General features: G+C 40.1%; 2 protein-coding genes across 2 annotated transcripts; both read left to right on the forward strand.

Annotated features, from left to right (window-relative positions):
- The first annotated feature begins 6,507 nt into the window (after positions 1 to 6,507).
- Positions 6,508 to 7,304, forward strand: LOC110105957 (16.9 kDa class I heat shock protein 1-like). Its single transcript, XM_020835656.2, has one exon. The coding sequence runs from the start codon at positions 6,593 to 6,595 to the stop codon at positions 7,064 to 7,066; it is 474 nt and encodes a 157-aa protein (XP_020691315.1). The 5' UTR covers positions 6,508 to 6,592; the 3' UTR covers positions 7,067 to 7,304.
- Positions 7,305 to 11,258: 3,954 nt separating this feature from the next.
- On the forward strand, positions 11,259 to 13,784 carry LOC110105961. The gene has a single exon (XM_020835662.2). The coding sequence runs from the start codon at positions 11,259 to 11,261 to the stop codon at positions 13,782 to 13,784; it is 2,526 nt and encodes an 841-aa protein (XP_020691321.2).
- Positions 13,785 to 17,313: the final 3,529 nt, after the last annotated feature.

A 17,313-nucleotide genomic window follows, 5' to 3' on the forward strand; every position in this document is an offset into this window, starting at 1 on the left:
GTCGATGAAACATTTTGGTCAACCAAAAGATGGATCAACTAATATTGATGATCAAATCTGTTTTTTAGTACAATATTTATACGAGAAAAATTTTGATCGTCTGTTGGTTGGAGAGTTTCAGGGGGGACTGATTTTGGTTATTTTTATGATTTGATATTAATTATGAGGTAATGAAAATAATGGAGGAAAAGTGCTAAAATTTTTTAATGATCAACGTTTGAAATAATTAAGTTGAGCAAATTTATTGTGTTATTTAAATGCTAATGGAAGCGGAGGCGCGTAGACGAGGAAATTACATTTTAGTTACAGCGCTGAAATCATTTAATTGTTCCTTTGAGATAAATTGTTCGCCCACAAGAATTTTAGCAACCAGATACATACATAGATATGAAGGGAACGCGAAGAACTTATCTATACAAGAAATATCAGGAATTGACGACGACGGTAAGGTGAGAAACTCTTCAGGATTCTACTTTAGAGACCTGATAGCTGCAGGCATTTCATTTGTGCTTGGAGGTTCATCGGAACAGTTGAGAGGAGCGAATGGTTGAGCGGCGGCGGTAGATTCGATGTCAAGATGAGCGAATGCCCGCTGAATGCAGCTCCCAGACGGACGGAAAGAGGAATAACGCAGTGAGTTCGTCGAAGAGGTGCGCTAGGGCTGGAATAGAGGAAATTTAATAATTTATTTATTTTTAGCAGCATTAGAGATATGTTTATCGATAACATTGGTTTAGATAATAATTGCTGCAAAAATTTCATATTTTTTAGGACACATAATAATTGATATATTCTCAAAAAATTATCTTAATCAAGCACGAATCTCGAGGCAGAATCGAACAGGAAAATTCAAAAATTGAATTCAGGAGCATTTGTACTCCGATTTCAGCGAGCTTACAGTCAAACTGAGCGTCTCGAAAATATGAACCCAACGACACGTAATTCAACTCAATTCGAGTCCAAATGAATCTGAATCGAAGACTCGAAGTGCTGTTGGAAGGTTTGAATCACAATTTGGGTTACCAAACGGTTTTCGATTTTAACGAGCTTATACTCGAATCGAACGGCTCGACGAGACGAATCCAACGAGTCCAAGATCGCCGAATTCCAATATCACTAAGGCCTTCAAATATCTAACGAATGGTGCACGATCGAAGGATTAAATATCGGCCGTCCATTCGACCACTCCCTATAAACCCCTTATCTCACAATTATTTACAAGCCATGCCACTCCAGAAAAATTATAAATAGAACCCTCATTCTTCACAAGAGGACTCAAGTGAGAAGAGAGAGAAGAAGAGAAGAGAGGAAGGAGGAGAATGAACTCCTCCTCGACCACAGTCGGAGTTCTTTCCGCCGCTTGAATACGTCGGAATTCTGCCGGAGACGCCGGAATTCTGCAAAACTTTGTAATTTTATCTCAATTTAGAGGAAACTGATTGTAATTTGATTGTCCTGGCTTGTGGGACGAATCAATCTCTGTACTTCAAACAAACACTAGTGTAATTACTTCAACTGGGCGTGGCCCCGTCATTTTTTCCATCTTTCGGGTTTTCCACGTAAAAATCCTGGTGTTATTTTTCTTTCTTGTTTGTGTGCAGAATATTTATACAACGCTCGGACGTAAAATTTCAAACTCTACCGCCACGTATATTCTAGCCCGCAACAATAATAATTCTAAAACTCGTGCTAGATGTGATCTAGATTGAGAGCCAACATAATAGAGAAACTTTGAGAATAGTTTGCCAATGGCCTCCGTAATAGATTTGGGAATGATAATGCCTCTAATCTAATAAGTCATATTATTCATAATAGTAAATTTGATAAATTACAACTTACTTGGAAAGGAAAGTAATATAGCCTTCCATCTGGATAGGTAGTAACTTTTTCAATCAGGAGAGAGAAATTATGTGAATTTGAAGAGCGTGAGAGATGTTAGAAGAAATGTGATCAAGAGGAGAGAAAAGAGGAGAACTTTTTTGCAAGTTACGGTGCAAACCCAAGTAGTTGGAAAAGGTATTGAGAATCCTAATGAGACATTCATAGTTTCATGTTTCATCTTTACCAAAGATGAAAGCCTTCAAATTTAATCTGATGCAATGGGGTTGTCAATAATGCAAGAAAATGAGTTCATAATGATGCATAAAAGGTATGAACTAAGGGGGCAATCTTGCTCGAGCCCAGAAGAGTTAAAAAAATCCTTGAAGAGCCCCATTAATGCAGATGGAGAAGTGAATGTCATTAATACAGGCTTTGATCTACTTAACGAAAATAGGTGGAAATCCCTTTTGAGTCATTAATACTACAGTAAGTGAACAATGGTTGACAAGCAGCTGTGTTGGGCAACTTGTGCTCAACTCAGTTGCAAATTTCTTGCTTGCGCTATAAAGATTCATATCATATTATTTAGATATATATCTGATGTATTCCTTTTTGGTTATGAGGGAAATCATATACCCACAAAGTTCAATGCAACAATTGAAGAGCTAAGTTCTATTCTTTTGACAAGAAAAATAAGGCGCTAAACTGAAACAAATGGATTAAATGAAAAATAATGTAAGTTTGGACTAATTATTTTCAGCTAAAGTCTAAAGCATTAAATACAGAGTCATCGCAATGCGAAGTTACTATGTGGGGGCACCGGATCGTTCGGAGGCGGATTAGAGCTCGTCACGGTACTTAGTGCACAATGGGTATACTGACGTGGTACACAGTAAAGAGGTGACGTGGCTTGCTCTGATTCGACACTTGATGGCGTCCGTATCCGCACAGAATTATTTCACCGTCACAATGACAAGTACAAACATCTAAAAAAAAAATTCCAATGTGAGCTATGCTCACAGTAGTTTAGTTGTTTTACAGTTTACAAATCAATTCATCTGATGTACACTGGGACCAAAACATATAGTGGCAGTTCAGATTGTTTTTTATTTTAAAATAAAATAGACTATTTTTAGTTTCTTAAAAACATAAATTTCTCTAGTGGACACGTCGGCAAAGCAGCAAACTGCAGGACGTTACCCCATGATCTCCTCCATGTAGAAACTGTCTCAACTCATATAAAAACAAGAAAAAGAATGAATGGGAGTTTTTCCATGCGAACGGATGCTCAGAGGAATTGGGTTTTGGCTCTCTGCTCTGGTTTTCAGTTTCCTCCCTAGTAAGAAGAGATCCATTGCTCTTGGTTCTCTCTGCTTCAATCCACAGGCTGAGGACAGCAGCAACCCACGACAGCACAAGCCCTCACGCGACCTTGGCTTCCCTCCTCCGGCCTCGACTCCGATTTACGCAAGCAAAGCCGCCGAGCCACCCGAGGCTTTCTCCCTCCACCAGTGTCCGACTTCAAGCAAGGTCGAAGGCTTTGATTCAACCTATCCTGTGTGTCTGCCTCTTCCCCGATCCAACTAAGCCGGTGCCTGTAATTTCCGCTGCTTGAAATGGTGAATATAATAGAGGGGAGAAGGTTATTAATAGTAATTAGTAATTAACAAATTACTATTAAACATTATCTATTATTTAATATATATAAACAATACATATTATATATATACAACAATTACACGCGTCGCCGTCAACAATCGAAGACCAAATCTCCTCGCCGTTGATTCGCTTCGGTCGAGTCGAGCCACTCCTTACCGCCCTGCGCCAGGGAGGGGACGCCGGAAGGCTGCTGAAATTTCCTCAAAAATTCATTACTTAGCCAAAATTCTAAAAATGCAAATTTTGACAATCTCCGGCAAACGATCATCGCCAATCAAAGCTTCTGAAGATCAAATTTCCTCGCCGTTGATTTGCTTCGGTCGAGTCAAGCCACTCCTTACCTCCCGGCGCCGCTGCCAAAATTTCCTCTAAATTTTTGGACTTAGAAGGATTTAAAAAAAAAATGAATCTAATTTAGAACTAATTATGTTAATTAATTGGATAATGATTTCAAAAATAAACTAAAATGAATTAACTAATCTAAACCTTAACCTTTAAATTAATTTGGTAATTAACTTACTTAATAACTAATTACTGAATTTCCATGGATGGCATTATACATAAAATCCCATATGGTAAAGAGATATCCAGTAAAGAATGCAACTTCTTGCACTAGAGAGCACACTAAAAATGACAGAGAAAATAGATTGGATGCCAAAGAAATTCAAAAGAAAAATCATAGATCGGATACCAAAGAAATTCAGAAAAAAAATCAATTTTCGATTGCTTAAAAAAAAATACAGTTGGTCGCAAGAAATTGAGCAAAAATGCTGCTCCTAGTGTGCTCTACACAGAAGCTGGTTTCTGTGATGAAGCTAGGAAAAATCTTGTTGAGTTTCTTCGTATTGATAATGTAAATGAATCATTGCCTTCTATTCAGGTATCAAAATCCTTGGGTAGAATACTTTCTTTTCCTGGATTTAACTCTCTAAGACATAATCTGGCAAGAGAGAAGGATACCAAGGAAGCCGAGTCTCTTCAGGAAAACACTTCTAAATATCGCCCAAAAAAAAAAAAAAAAAAAACCACCTAGCTATTTTCAATGAAAGCCGTAAGTCCAACCTTTAGGGATAATATCTAGGAAGCAACCTAATTGTATACTCCTAAATGGGCATCTTAGTCTATAAGGCTAAGTTATAAGACCCACTAATGGGCTACTTCTAAGTGAAGCAGTAAGACCAGCGCATTAGGAAACTTCTAGATGAACGACCCTAAAACCCAAACCATAAATCCCTTTGGGCATCTTAGTCTATAGGATTAAGTTGTAAGACCCGCCATTTGGGCTAATTCTAAGCGAAGCAGTAAGACCCACGTGTTAGGGAACTTCTAAATGAACGAACCTATAACCAAAATAATTAAACAACTCGGGCCACTTAGCTTATAGGGCTAGGTCGTAAGATCCATAATTAGGCAACTTCTAAGGAAGCAATAAGTCCTTACCCAAATCAAATCACACGGGCAACTCATTATTGGAGCCGTAAGCCCAAAACTAAAGAAATTAATGGGCAACTTCTAAGGAAGCCATAAGCCCCAACCAAAATTAAACTAAACTAAAATTCACATATCTCCACTTCAGTTTATTCGGGATTCCTGAGAGGAAGCAACCCATGGCTACTAATCAGATTTCCTAGACACTACAACCAATGGTTATTAGTGTTGGTAGACTGAACCTACGATATGTCTGGGATGATGGAACAATGGGATCTTGATCGGGTGTATCTTCATCCCCCCATAACTAAATTTAAATATCTATTGCACATTCTCACACTTCTTGTATGAAGCTAAGTGTATTTCATCCTTTATCGAGAGTGCTCTTCTAATGCATTAGGAGGGGTACTTAACTATGAGGGCTTGCGCTCGTAGGAAGTAGAACCCAGATCTAAATAAACCCTGACACTACTCTGAGGGGAAATCTGATTAAATATTAAACTTAATCTACCTCCGAAAAAATTAAAGAGAACTCCTAAGTTCGTGAAAGCGGGGCTCGCATCTTTTGAATTTAAAATTATTTTTCTGGAGCGAACATCTATCTAAGATGATTATAAATTTTTTTATTAAGGTGATTGTAAAATTATTATTCGCAATCATGTGGAAAATAGTTTTTTTTAAGTTGTTACAAAAAATAGATTCTTAAAAGAAAAAAAAATTTGAAAAAAAAGAAGAAGTTATAACCAATCATAAACTTTGATTGCGATTTGAAAAATTAAGTAGTAAAAAGTTGCCCCAAATAAAACCTTAGATTGTTTGAGATGATTGCAACTTTTTATAATGGTGATTAGAAAATTGCTATGAAGAAAATCATTTTTTTAGAGATGCCTTAAAGGCTGCTTTCTAGAAAATAAATTATTGAAAATAGTGAAAATAGTCCCAAATGAAATCTTAAGCTTTGTTTAAGGCAATATTCTTATTGATTTCTAAAATAACTTTTTAATATAAAAATTTTTAGTTTAAAAAATTATTATATCGAAAAATTATTTTAAAAAGTAATAAGAAATCGGCCCAAAATGAAAACTAAATCTCATTTAAGACATTCCAAAATCAAGCTTTAAATGCATGAAGCAAAAACACGTTACTTATATATATATATATATATATATATATATATATATTTTGGGACATTTTAGGTCATTTAAGGGCAAACTCACACACACACCGCATACACAAAGACTCGAACCCAAGACCTCTTAGTTGAAAACATAAGCTCTCAACCAACAGGCTAAGATGAGTTGTGTACGTTACTCATATTTGTATGTTATCAACTAAGATGTATTAAATTTGAGTGGTGCATATATTATGTGTGTGAATTTTTTTTAATTTGTTGCTGACCTAAATGTTAAAAAAAAACTCCCATGATTTTTAGTTATTTATTAGCAGCTCAGCCCGTCTCGGCCCGTGACCGCTTCCGCGTCTGGAAGAAACTGGAAGCTTCCAAGTCGACTACTGACGCTGTCCACTAAAGCCCAGAAGGTGAAAGAATACTCGAGAAGGTGCCGCTTCCTACCATTCTCTTCTATAAATACTCATTTCCTTCTTCCTTCTTTATCATTCCAAAATCGAGCTGATACAATTATCAAATCTTAAGCCCTTCGCATATTCTTCTCCAATTCAATCAATGTCGATCATTCGCAGGAGCAACATCTTCGACCCCTCCTCCTTCGACATCTGGAACCCATTCGAGGGTGTCAACTCCTTCTTCGACAACGCGCTCTCCGCTCCAGGTTCCAATTACGCGAACGAGGCGTCGGCCTTCGCCAACACACGCATCGACTGGAAGGAGACGCCGGAGGCGCACATATTCAAGGCCGATCTACCCGGCGTAAAAAAAGAGGAGGTTAAGGTCGAAGTCGTGGAAGGCGGAGTTCTTCAGATCAGCGGCGAGCGGAAAAAGGAACAGGAGGAGAAAACCGATCGCTGGCATCGCATCGAGCGCAACAGCGGTAAGTTTCTTCGCCGATTCCGACTTCCTGAGAACGTGAAGGTTGATCAGGTGAAAGCGTCCATCGAGAATGGTGTGCTTAGTGTTTTCGTGCCCAAGGAGGAGGTCAAGAAGCCTGAGGTGAAGTCTATTGAGATTTCTGGAGAGTAGAAATGGAGCAAGCTGGTTTGTGTCTCGAATTGCCGCTGCTTTTTGCTTGATTTGTTGTCTGCTAGAGTCATATGCGTGCTTAGTTTTATGAACTACTGTGTGTGATTTAGTTTTCCTTTTGCGATCTGTCCAAAGTGTCTGCTGCTGGTTTAAGCGGTGATGATTTTACATGGAGGTTGAATTTCTGTAATGTTTTGTCTTCCAATATAGGTAGTAAAATAAATATGCTTTTGCCATATGTCGATGAAATATTTTGGTCAACCAAAAGATAGATCAACTAACATTGATGATCAAATCAGATATTTAGTACAATATTGATCCGAGAAAAATTTTGATCGTCTTTTGGTTGGAGAGTTTCAGAGGGCACTGATTTTGGTTATTTTTATGATGTGATATTAATTATGAGGTAATGAAAATTATGGAGGAAAAAGTGCTAAAAGTTTTTATGATCAACGTTTGAAATAATTAAGTTGGGAAGCGGAGGCGCGTAGACGAGGAAATTACATTGAAGTCACAGCGATGAAATCATTTAATTGTTCATTTGAGATAAGTTATTCACCCACAAGAATTTTAGCAACTAATACATACATAGATATGAAGGGAGCGTGAAGAACTTAACAATGCTAGAAATATCAGGAATCGACGACGACGGTAAATAGATATGAAGGGAACGTGAAGAACTTAACAATGCTAGAAATATCAGGAATTGACGACGACGGTAAGGTGAGGAATTCTTCGGGATTCTCCTTTAGGGATCTGATAGACGGCGGTGGGGTAAGAAAATCTTCAGGATTCTCCTTTAGAGACCTGATAGCTGCCGGTATTTCACTTGTGCTTGAAGGTTCATCAGAACAGTTGAGATGAGCGAATGCTTGAGCGTGTTGACAGCTATTCAGCTAAGCAAGACATGAAAAATGAAACAAATAGTTAGCTCGTGTACAGCAGCCAAAACGGTTATTTCCGTTACAGCATGTCTCTGTATTTCATTTATAAATATCGATGTAACGATTGAAACAGACATAGAAAATATTACCTTCTCCTGCAATTTCTTGATTTCTTCTTCATTCTTAGTTTGAATGGCTTCACGTCAACTGCGAGCCTCATTGGCATAGCATAGCAGTTTTCATGGTATCAGAGAGATATCTGCAGAAATTAAAGTTTCGCTTCTTTTTTCTGCGCTTTCATGGTCGCATCATCCTCCAATTCACCAACGATGAAGTCCAATTCATCTAGTATCATTGTCACACTGATTCCACCACAGCTCAAATTCTTGATGAGCAACATCAAGAATCTGATTCCGCACTCGTTGACGTTTGAAAATTACTCGATCTGAAGCTGTCAGGTAGAGAAAATATTCATCGCAAATGGTTTTAAAGGTTTTCTTGACGGTTCATCAAAATGTCCGATGCAATTGTCTGCGTCCGAAGGATCATCTGCAATCAGCATCACAACTTCATGCGAAAACTGGATTCTCACCGATCAAAATCTCGCAGCGGCGTTATACTATGTGATTTCACCATCGATTCTGCCTTACGTTTTGACGCTTACTCATTGTCATGATATTTGGACGACCCTGTCTCACAGACTTCAAGCCACAAATCGATCTCGAATAATCTAGTTAAAGAGTGAGCTGCATCACCTCTCTAAAGGCAACAAGATGATGACACAGTATCCCCTCGAGGTGAAATCCAAAATCGACGCCATTACAGCCACCGGCCACAATATCGATTCAGAAGATGTGATTTTTTACACATTAAATAACCTTCCGACGTCTTATCAATCTTTTAAAACAACAATTAGAACCAACCTGCAACCATTGAGCTTAGACGACCTTTACAGCCTATTATGCAGTGAAGAGCAAATTCTGGCTACCGAAGCAACACGTGATATTCAATCACTGAATTTGACAGACAATTCCATGGCTGTCGAGGCCGAGGAAGACATAATACTTCTCGCGGTAGCAGAGGTCGTCGAACGAATCAATCATCAGGACGAGGAGATCGTCCAGACAGAAACTCAAATCGAAATGTTATATTCCAGATTTGTGGTCGAACAAGTCATTCTGCGATTAGGTGTTGGTACAGAAATGATCCATCCTACACAGACACAGGCACACAGAGTGCATTGTTTATGACTCAAGACACAGCTTCCCAATCTGTCTGGTTTCTTGATAGTGGGGCCTCTACTCATCTAACGTCTGACTCATCTCAACTGAATTCCTCAGAGCCATACAGTGGATCATCTCAAGTAGTCATCGGCAATGGGCATCAACTTCCAATCCAAAATATCGATCGTGGTCTTCTCCCTATACCATCAGTTAACCTTCTTCTTTGCAATATTCATCATGTTTCAAACCTATCATTCAATCTTCTTTCAGTGCATCAGTTGGCCACTGATAATGACTGTATCATCTCCTTTTCCTCAAACGGCTATCAAATAAAGGATTCGAAGACCCATCGTCTTTTACTACAAGGGCCATGCCATAATGGCCTTTACAGAATCCATCCCGCCGCTCAACCTTCACATCTCGCCTTGATCTCAGCTCAAAACATTCCGGACCTGTGGCACAATTGTTTAGAGCATCCGGCTGCTACCACTTTACAATTTCTAGCTAATAGATACTCTAATATCTGTAACTCTACTTTACATACATGCAATACGTGTTGCCTTGCTAAAAACAGGCGACTACCATTTTCCACCTCAACTTCTTATATCATTGCATCATTTCAATTAGTTCATTCCGATCTTTGGGGACCATCACCATCGACATCTGTACAAGGCTATCGATACTATGTATCTTTCATTGACGACAGTACCAGATACTGTTGGATTTTTCCATTATTTCAAAAATCTGAAGTAACTTGTACATTCATAAAATTTCATAAATACAAATGTCAGTTTAAAACCATTAGAACTGATGGTGGCAGAGAATATATGAACAACAATTTCAAAACATATTGCACTCATCATGGCATCAATCATCAGTTCACCTGTCCTCACACACCATCTCAAAATGGTGTTGCCGAAAGAAAACATCGACACTTGATAGAAACAGTTTGAAGCCTGCTCATTCATTCAAATATTCCTCCTGTGTATTGGATTGAAGCATTGCACACGGCCACCTATCTTATCAATAGGTTGCCAACTCCCACTCTTCACAACAAAACAACCTTTGAAAAATTATACAACAAATGTCCCTCCTACAAACATCTAAAAATTTTTAAGACGTTTAGTTTAACTATAAGTTTACTAAAACCAGAGTTCAGATGACGTGAAATTTAATTTTTGAAAGTTTCCAATGCAAATTTACCTCCATTTTCATGCTCAATCAAGATAAATTTTTAAAAAGATAACATTAGTTTCCCTCTATTTTTTGACGTTGAAGCCCACATATGTCGAAGCTCTTCAAGTCATTCTAATGCAAATATACAATTTTTAGGTAATTATGAGGCGCAACTGCACCTTAGACATCAACATGAACCTGAACCAAGTAGAATACACTTAATCATAAATTGAGCATGTCATAAAGTTGGTGAGTGGATTGGAGTGAAAAATGTTAAAAAATTGTGTTCCAAAATTTTAAAATTGCTCGAAATTCATTGTAGATGCCCCATTTAGCCCAAAAGTTCTAAAATTATGTCAAGAACATCAAAAAGATTTTTTAGGGAATAAAAAAAAATCAAAATGGACTGCTTGGGCAAAAAAATTGGCCAAAAATAAGTTGAGAATGGAATCGGGGGACCGAGTGGCCACTATCGTCGCCGGTGAGCTTGCATGCACGCTGCCCTGCTTGCCTGTGCGTTTGCCGGACCTGACACATGCGTATGTGATGGGACTATCATATTCCGCAGGACTACCATATGCCAACACACGCCCCACTACTACAGTATTTTAGCACTTTCTGTTTTTACTTTCCATTAGTGCACGTTCTCTTATTTTCCTTTTCCCTTATTTAGAAACAACAATTATACTAGCCGGAGGAAAGAACTATATGATACCAAAAGATCAGTGATAGCAAAACAGAGAAATACACACAGTAATTTTACCCCAATTCCTGTTCTATTGGTTTTTTCCTTTTGCTCTAACCTTTTGCAGGTTCTCTCGTCGGTATTCACTTCCATTGAAAGCCCCAGCTTCGGCTTCAGTCTCGGAAAGGTACGTCAGGTTGGTATCAGAGCCAGCGATCGGGTGAATGGCTGCAGAGAGTTCTCGTAAAGCTCTAGACGATGATCGGAGCTTGGAAGCCGTATGGGCAGCGCAAGCTAGCATCAATCGGCAACTTGATGAACTGAGGGCGGACTTCTTCCGCCTATCCACAGACCTCCGCAACGACATGTTAGACCTCAAAACCTCAATCGGGAATGCCCTCGGACGAGCTCCACAACCAACAACAGCGCCGTCGGTGCCGCGAGGTCCGCCAGGTAGAGCTGGGCAATGTCGCGCTCCGAGACCAGTTATAAGGGAAGTTTTGGACTCTGAGGAGGAGAATGACTTCCCAAACTGTCATGAGTTAACCGATTCTGGAAATGATGAACAGTTCCAGTATTGCGAGCGTCCGAGACACCACCGGGCAAATCAAACAGGCCAGGGAGAATTTCGCATCAAGATGGATATTCCGTTCTTTGAAGGAAGATTACACATCGAGGATTATCTCGATTGGGAACGAGCCGTGGAAGCTTTTTTTAATTATATGGAGATTAGCCCGGAAAAACAAGTGAAGTACGTAGCATGTCGTCTAAAGGGCGGTGCTAGTGCGTGGTGGTTACAGCTTTTACAAATGAATCACCGGGAAGGAAGAGGGCCAATTCGTAGTTGGTTTCGTATGAAACAACTACTTAGAGGGCATTTCTTGCCCACAGACTATGAGCAAATGCTCTACTTGCAATACCAGCATTGCTCACAAGGACAGCGTTTCGTCAGCGAATATACGGAGGAATTTTATCGGTTGAGCGCTAGCAATAATCTCCAAGAATCGGAAGTTCAATTGGTTGCCCGCTATATTGGGGGACTAAAGGAGCTGATACAGGATAAGTTAGAGCTCAATTCAGTTTGGACTCTATCTCAAGCAGTGAATTTCGCGTTGAAAGTGGAAATGCAATTAGCCCGCCAATCCGGCAGCTACACTAGCATACGGTCACATATTGACCCACCTGGAGACAACGTGAAGGCAAGTTCTACATCAGAAAAGCCTGTCTCATTTACACGGGTACCTACTAGCCCAATTCAAAATACCAACGTATCCGCTGACGCTAAATTACAAGGTAAAGCTCCAGCTCCTCCACGAGAAAATTCATATAGTAGACCTACTACTCTTAAATGTTTTCGTTGTTTCCAACCCGGACACAAGTCCAATGAGTGCCCGAATCGACAAAGAATCCAGCTCTTAGAGGGAGAAATACATGGAGTAGAAGCTGAACCAACTGATTTTGAACTGGCACCAGAAGCTGACTTTGAGGATGTTCACGGAGACGAGGGGGATCCACTGCTGTGTGTCTTACAAAAATTATTGATAGCACCTAAAAGCCCAAGTCATTCTCAGTGTAATGCTCTGTTTAAGACGAGGTGCACGATACAAGGAAAGGTATGTGAGCTACTGATTGACAGCGGGTGCACGGAGAACGTCATTTCTCGATCAGTGGTGCAGGCATTACAACTTAAGACTACCAGCAACCCGCAACCATACAAAATTAGCTGGATTAGAAAAGGAATGGAAGTGACCGTCACTGATATGTGCCGAGTCACATTTTCTATTGGAAAACACTATGTGTGCGAAGTCGTATGCGACGTACTTGACATGGATATTTGTCATCTCATCTTGGGCCGACCTTGGCAATATGACATGGATGCTGTTTTTAATTGCAGGCAAAATATTTATACTCTTGAATGGAAAGGAAAGAAACTTCGGTTATGCCCTCATACAAATTCATCACAGGAAAAGAATACAGAGGCTGCATATATTCTATCTGGCAAATTACTAGTTCAATCCCGACAAGATAGTCGAGCATTGATGGCCCTAATTGTTTCGGACAGTCATTCCACTCTGCCACCACCTAGCCATTCTACTGAAATCAGCAAATTGCTAAAACAATTCGCAGAGCTTTTTCCAGCCGAACTTCCTTCGGGACTTCCTCCATTACGCTCGATACAGCACCAAATTGAGTTCATTCCCGGAGCAACCATTCCGAATCTTCCTCATTACTGCATGAGCCCCAAGGAGTATTCCATTCCCCAGAATATCATTAAAGATTTTCTCAACAAGCAATTGATCCAACATAGTTTGAGCCCGTGTGCAGTTCCCGCACTACTTGTTCCTAAGAAGGATGGACAATGGCGCATGTGCATTGACAGCCGCGCCATAAATAAAATTACAACCAAATACCGCTTTTCGGTGCCCAGGGTGTCCGACCTGCTTGACCGCTTGTCCGGTGATTCTGTTTTCTCAAAACTTGACTTGCGAAGCGGTTATCATCAAATTCGGATACGGCCCCTCGACGAGTGGAAGACCGCCTTCAAAACGCGTGATGGACTCTACGAATGGAAGGTGATGCCGTTCGGACTTTGTAATGCCCCAGCTACATTCATGCAGTTAATGCACGAGGTATTGCAACCTTTCCTCGGAAAAATTTGTGTCGCCTATTTCGATGACATCCTAGTCTATAGCACTAACATGGCAGACCACATCACACATCTCACCGAAATATTTCAAGTCCTGTATTAGCATCAGCTTTATGTAAATTTAGCCAAGTGTGAGTTTGCCTCCTCCAAAGTTCATTTCCTGGGCTTTGTGTTGTCTGCGGATGGCGTCGAAGTTGATCCACGCAAGGTCCAAGCCATTTTAAATGGCCGGTTCCACAGACACTGTTTGATATAAGGAGTTTTCATGGGCTAGCGAACTTCTACAGATGATTCATACGTGGCTTCAGCGTACTCGTCGCCCCCATTACCGACTGTCTGAAAGCCAATCGGTTCAAGTGGTCCACTGAGCAACTAAACAGCTTCGAAGCTCTTAAATCGGCGCTCTGCTCCGCTCCAGTTCTAACCTTACCAAATTTTGAGAAACCTTTTAATGTGGATACTGACGCTTCTTCTATTGGCATTGGTGCGGTGCTATCCCAAGAATATAAGCCAATCGAATTCTTCAGCGAAAAGTTTGAGTCCAACAAGGCATAAATGGTCCGCCTACGAGCAGGAGTTATACGCGGTTGTTCGCGCCTTGAAACAGTGGGAACACTATCTACTCCATCAAGATTTTGTGCTGTGCAGTGATAATCAAGCTCTTCAATATCTCAACAATCAAAAAAATATCAACCGCATGCATGCCCGGTGGATAGTTTTTCTTCAAAAGTTCACCTTTGTGTTACAACACAAGGCGGGCAAAGTGAACCGAGTCGCTGACGCCCTCAGCCGAAGAGCTGTTATGCTAATAAGTTTGCAAACAGAGATTACATTATTGCAGGAGATGAAGAATTTTTATGAAACTGATGCCGATTTCTCAATTTTCTGGAAGCAATGTGTGGATGGAGTGCCAAACAGCGACTACAGTTTGAGGCATGGGTTCTTATTCATGGCTAATTGTTTGTGCATTCCAAATTCCTCTTGGCATCAGCAGCTTATTAAGGAAGCTCACTGCGGTGGCTTAGCCGCTCACGTGGGTCAGCAGAAGACTCTTGCCCAACTACAGGTGCGATTCTTTTGGCCACGATTAGCTCGGGATGTTACTCGGTTTGTGGAGAAATGTTCTGTTTGCCAGCAGTACAAGGGCACGACACAGAATACTGGTTTGTATATGGCCCTCCCTACGCCCGATTCCATATGGGAGGATCTTAGCATCGATTTTATTCTTGGATTGCCAAGAACTCGGAATGGGGCAGATTCCATTATGGTAGTTGTTGACCGGTTCTCCAAAATGGCGCACTTTATTCCATGTAAAAAGACCTTTGATGCCATTCATATAGCCAGATTATTTTTTAAGGAAATCATTCGCTTGCATGGACTTCCACGGAGCATCACATCCGATCGTGATGTTAAATTTATCAGTCATTTTTGGCGCGAACTGTGGAAACGACTGCAGACTGATCTCAAGCTCAGCTCCGCCTACCATCCCCAAACTGACGGGCAGACTGAAGTCGTTAATCGCACGCTAGGGAGCATGTTACGATGCCTTGTACAAGATCACCCCAAGAAGTGGGAAGAGATGCTAAGCCAAGCTGAATTCGCCTTCAATTCCATGCAAAACCGGTCCACGGGACACAGTCCTTTCAGCATCGTTTACACCAAAATGCCTAATCACCTAGTCGACATTGCTGTTATTCCTAAATGCCGCAGTACAGTGGCAACCCAAACGGCTCAGCAATTCCAGAATATTATAGAGCAGGTTCACACTAAGTTGAACAAATCAAATGCCAAGTATAAGAAGCTAAGTTGGCGGACACACACAGGCGGCATAAGGTGTTCAACCCGGGGGATTTGGTCATGCTCAGAATGCGGCGTGAACATTTTCCGACTGGGACATACTCCAAGCTTAGTCCGCGGAAGATTGGACCGTTTTCTGTTTTACGGAAGATCAACGATAATGCTTATGTTATCGATTTGCCTACTCACATTCAAACTTCCTCCACTTTTAATGTAGCGGACATTCATACTTATCATCCTCCAGATGATGCCAATACTACCTTATCGTCGCCCAGGAGCAGCTCTTCTGAAGGGGGGAGGACTGATGGGACTATCATATTCCGCAGGACTACCATATGCCAACACACGCCCCACTACTACAATATTTTATCACTTTCTATTTTTACTTTCCATTAGTGCACGTTCTCTTATTTTCCTTTTCCCTTATTTAGAAACGGCAATTATACTAGCCGGAGGAAAGAACTATATGATACCAAAATATCAGTGATAGTAAAACAGAGAAATACACAGTAATTTTACCCCAATTCCTGTTCTATTGGTTTTTTCCTTATGCTCTAACCTTTTGCAGGTTCTCTCGCCGGTATTCCCTTCCGTTGAAAGCCCCAACTTCAGCTTCAGTCTCGGAAAGGTACGTCAGTATGCCTGCATTCCCACTTGTCCACGACCGCCAATGCAGTCACGATTGGTGACGCTTGGATGTCGCGGGCAAACCATCCCGCCAATCGCAGTTTATTAATTTTTTTCTGTTATATATATAATTTGAAAATTTTCAAAAAGATTTCAAAAAAATTTAAATTTTTTCTTGGAACAATTTTCTATCATTTTACACTTATAAATATCCCCTGGGGGTAGGGGAAGATTGCACCTCTTTTTCTTCTCCTTTCCTTTTACAGCCTTTTTACAATAAATGTCTTTCACTGTCTTGAATATGTGGCATCCTCTTTTAAGTTATATTGCTTCTCTTTGTGTAGAATAAGCCTTCTCCCTCAAACTCTTTTATATTATAGAGACTTTTCCCTATTTTTGGATAAATGGCATCCGCTATTTAATTTTAGTGCCCCTTTATTTATAGAAGATAATTTATTCTCCTTCCATCTTCTTTCCATCCAGTCTTCTTCCCTTATTACATGCATTCAACTATTTTTTATAGACAATATTTCCAACCAAGTTTCGGTGTCCTCTTTGTGCAGAATAAGTTTTTCTTTTCTTTCACCTTCTTGTCTCCCAAACTCTTTCCCATATTAGAGGTATTTCATTATCTTGCATAGGTGACATCTTCTATCAATCTTCAATGCCTTTTTCAGTGCAAAAAAAAAAGTCCTAATGATAGTTTACTCTCTCAATATACTATTCATGATAGAAGAAGATCAATCACCTATTAATGAAAGGATTGTTTGAAAGGTCTGGCGGTAGTAGCACCCAGAAGGAGAATCAGTGATTGTCACCAAACAGATAGAAGTTTGGCAATGGTTTATGATCGAGAAGAGTTCTAGCAATCTTAAATTGATCCTTTGATACATGGAATCAGATAGTCTGTCAATGAAAACCTAATGAAGGTGGTTAGTTAATATTCTGATGTTGACAATCAGGCAATAAATTGATGGTAACATTTGGAGGGTATGCTGCTAATAGTAATCGAGTGAGGGCTTTGATGATGGATTATATGAGGTGAATGGCCGATGATGACAGTTTAGTAATATACTAAAAGTACCAAATAATCGAATGCGTATCATGGCAACAATATTTCCTTGATGAAAAAGATGCTTCATTTTGTTGGAGATATTATGCTAATTGAGGCAGATGGCAAATATCTTGATGGTGGTGATCAAATACTT

The sequence above is a fragment of the Dendrobium catenatum genome, unplaced genomic scaffold, assembly GCF_001605985.2.
Source record: "Dendrobium catenatum unplaced genomic scaffold, ASM160598v2 fragScaff_scaffold_754, whole genome shotgun sequence".
In the NCBI taxonomy this organism is placed as follows: Eukaryota; Viridiplantae; Streptophyta; class Magnoliopsida; order Asparagales; family Orchidaceae; genus Dendrobium; species Dendrobium catenatum.

Coding starts and splice junctions, on each gene's coding strand:
- LOC110105957 (XM_020835656.2), top strand. CDS start 6,593: ATGTCGATCATTCGCAGGAGCAACATCTTCGACCCCTCCTCCTTCGAC.
- LOC110105961 (XM_020835662.2), top strand. CDS start 11,259: ATGGCTGCAGAGAGTTCTCGTAAAGCTCTAGACGATGATCGGAGCTTG.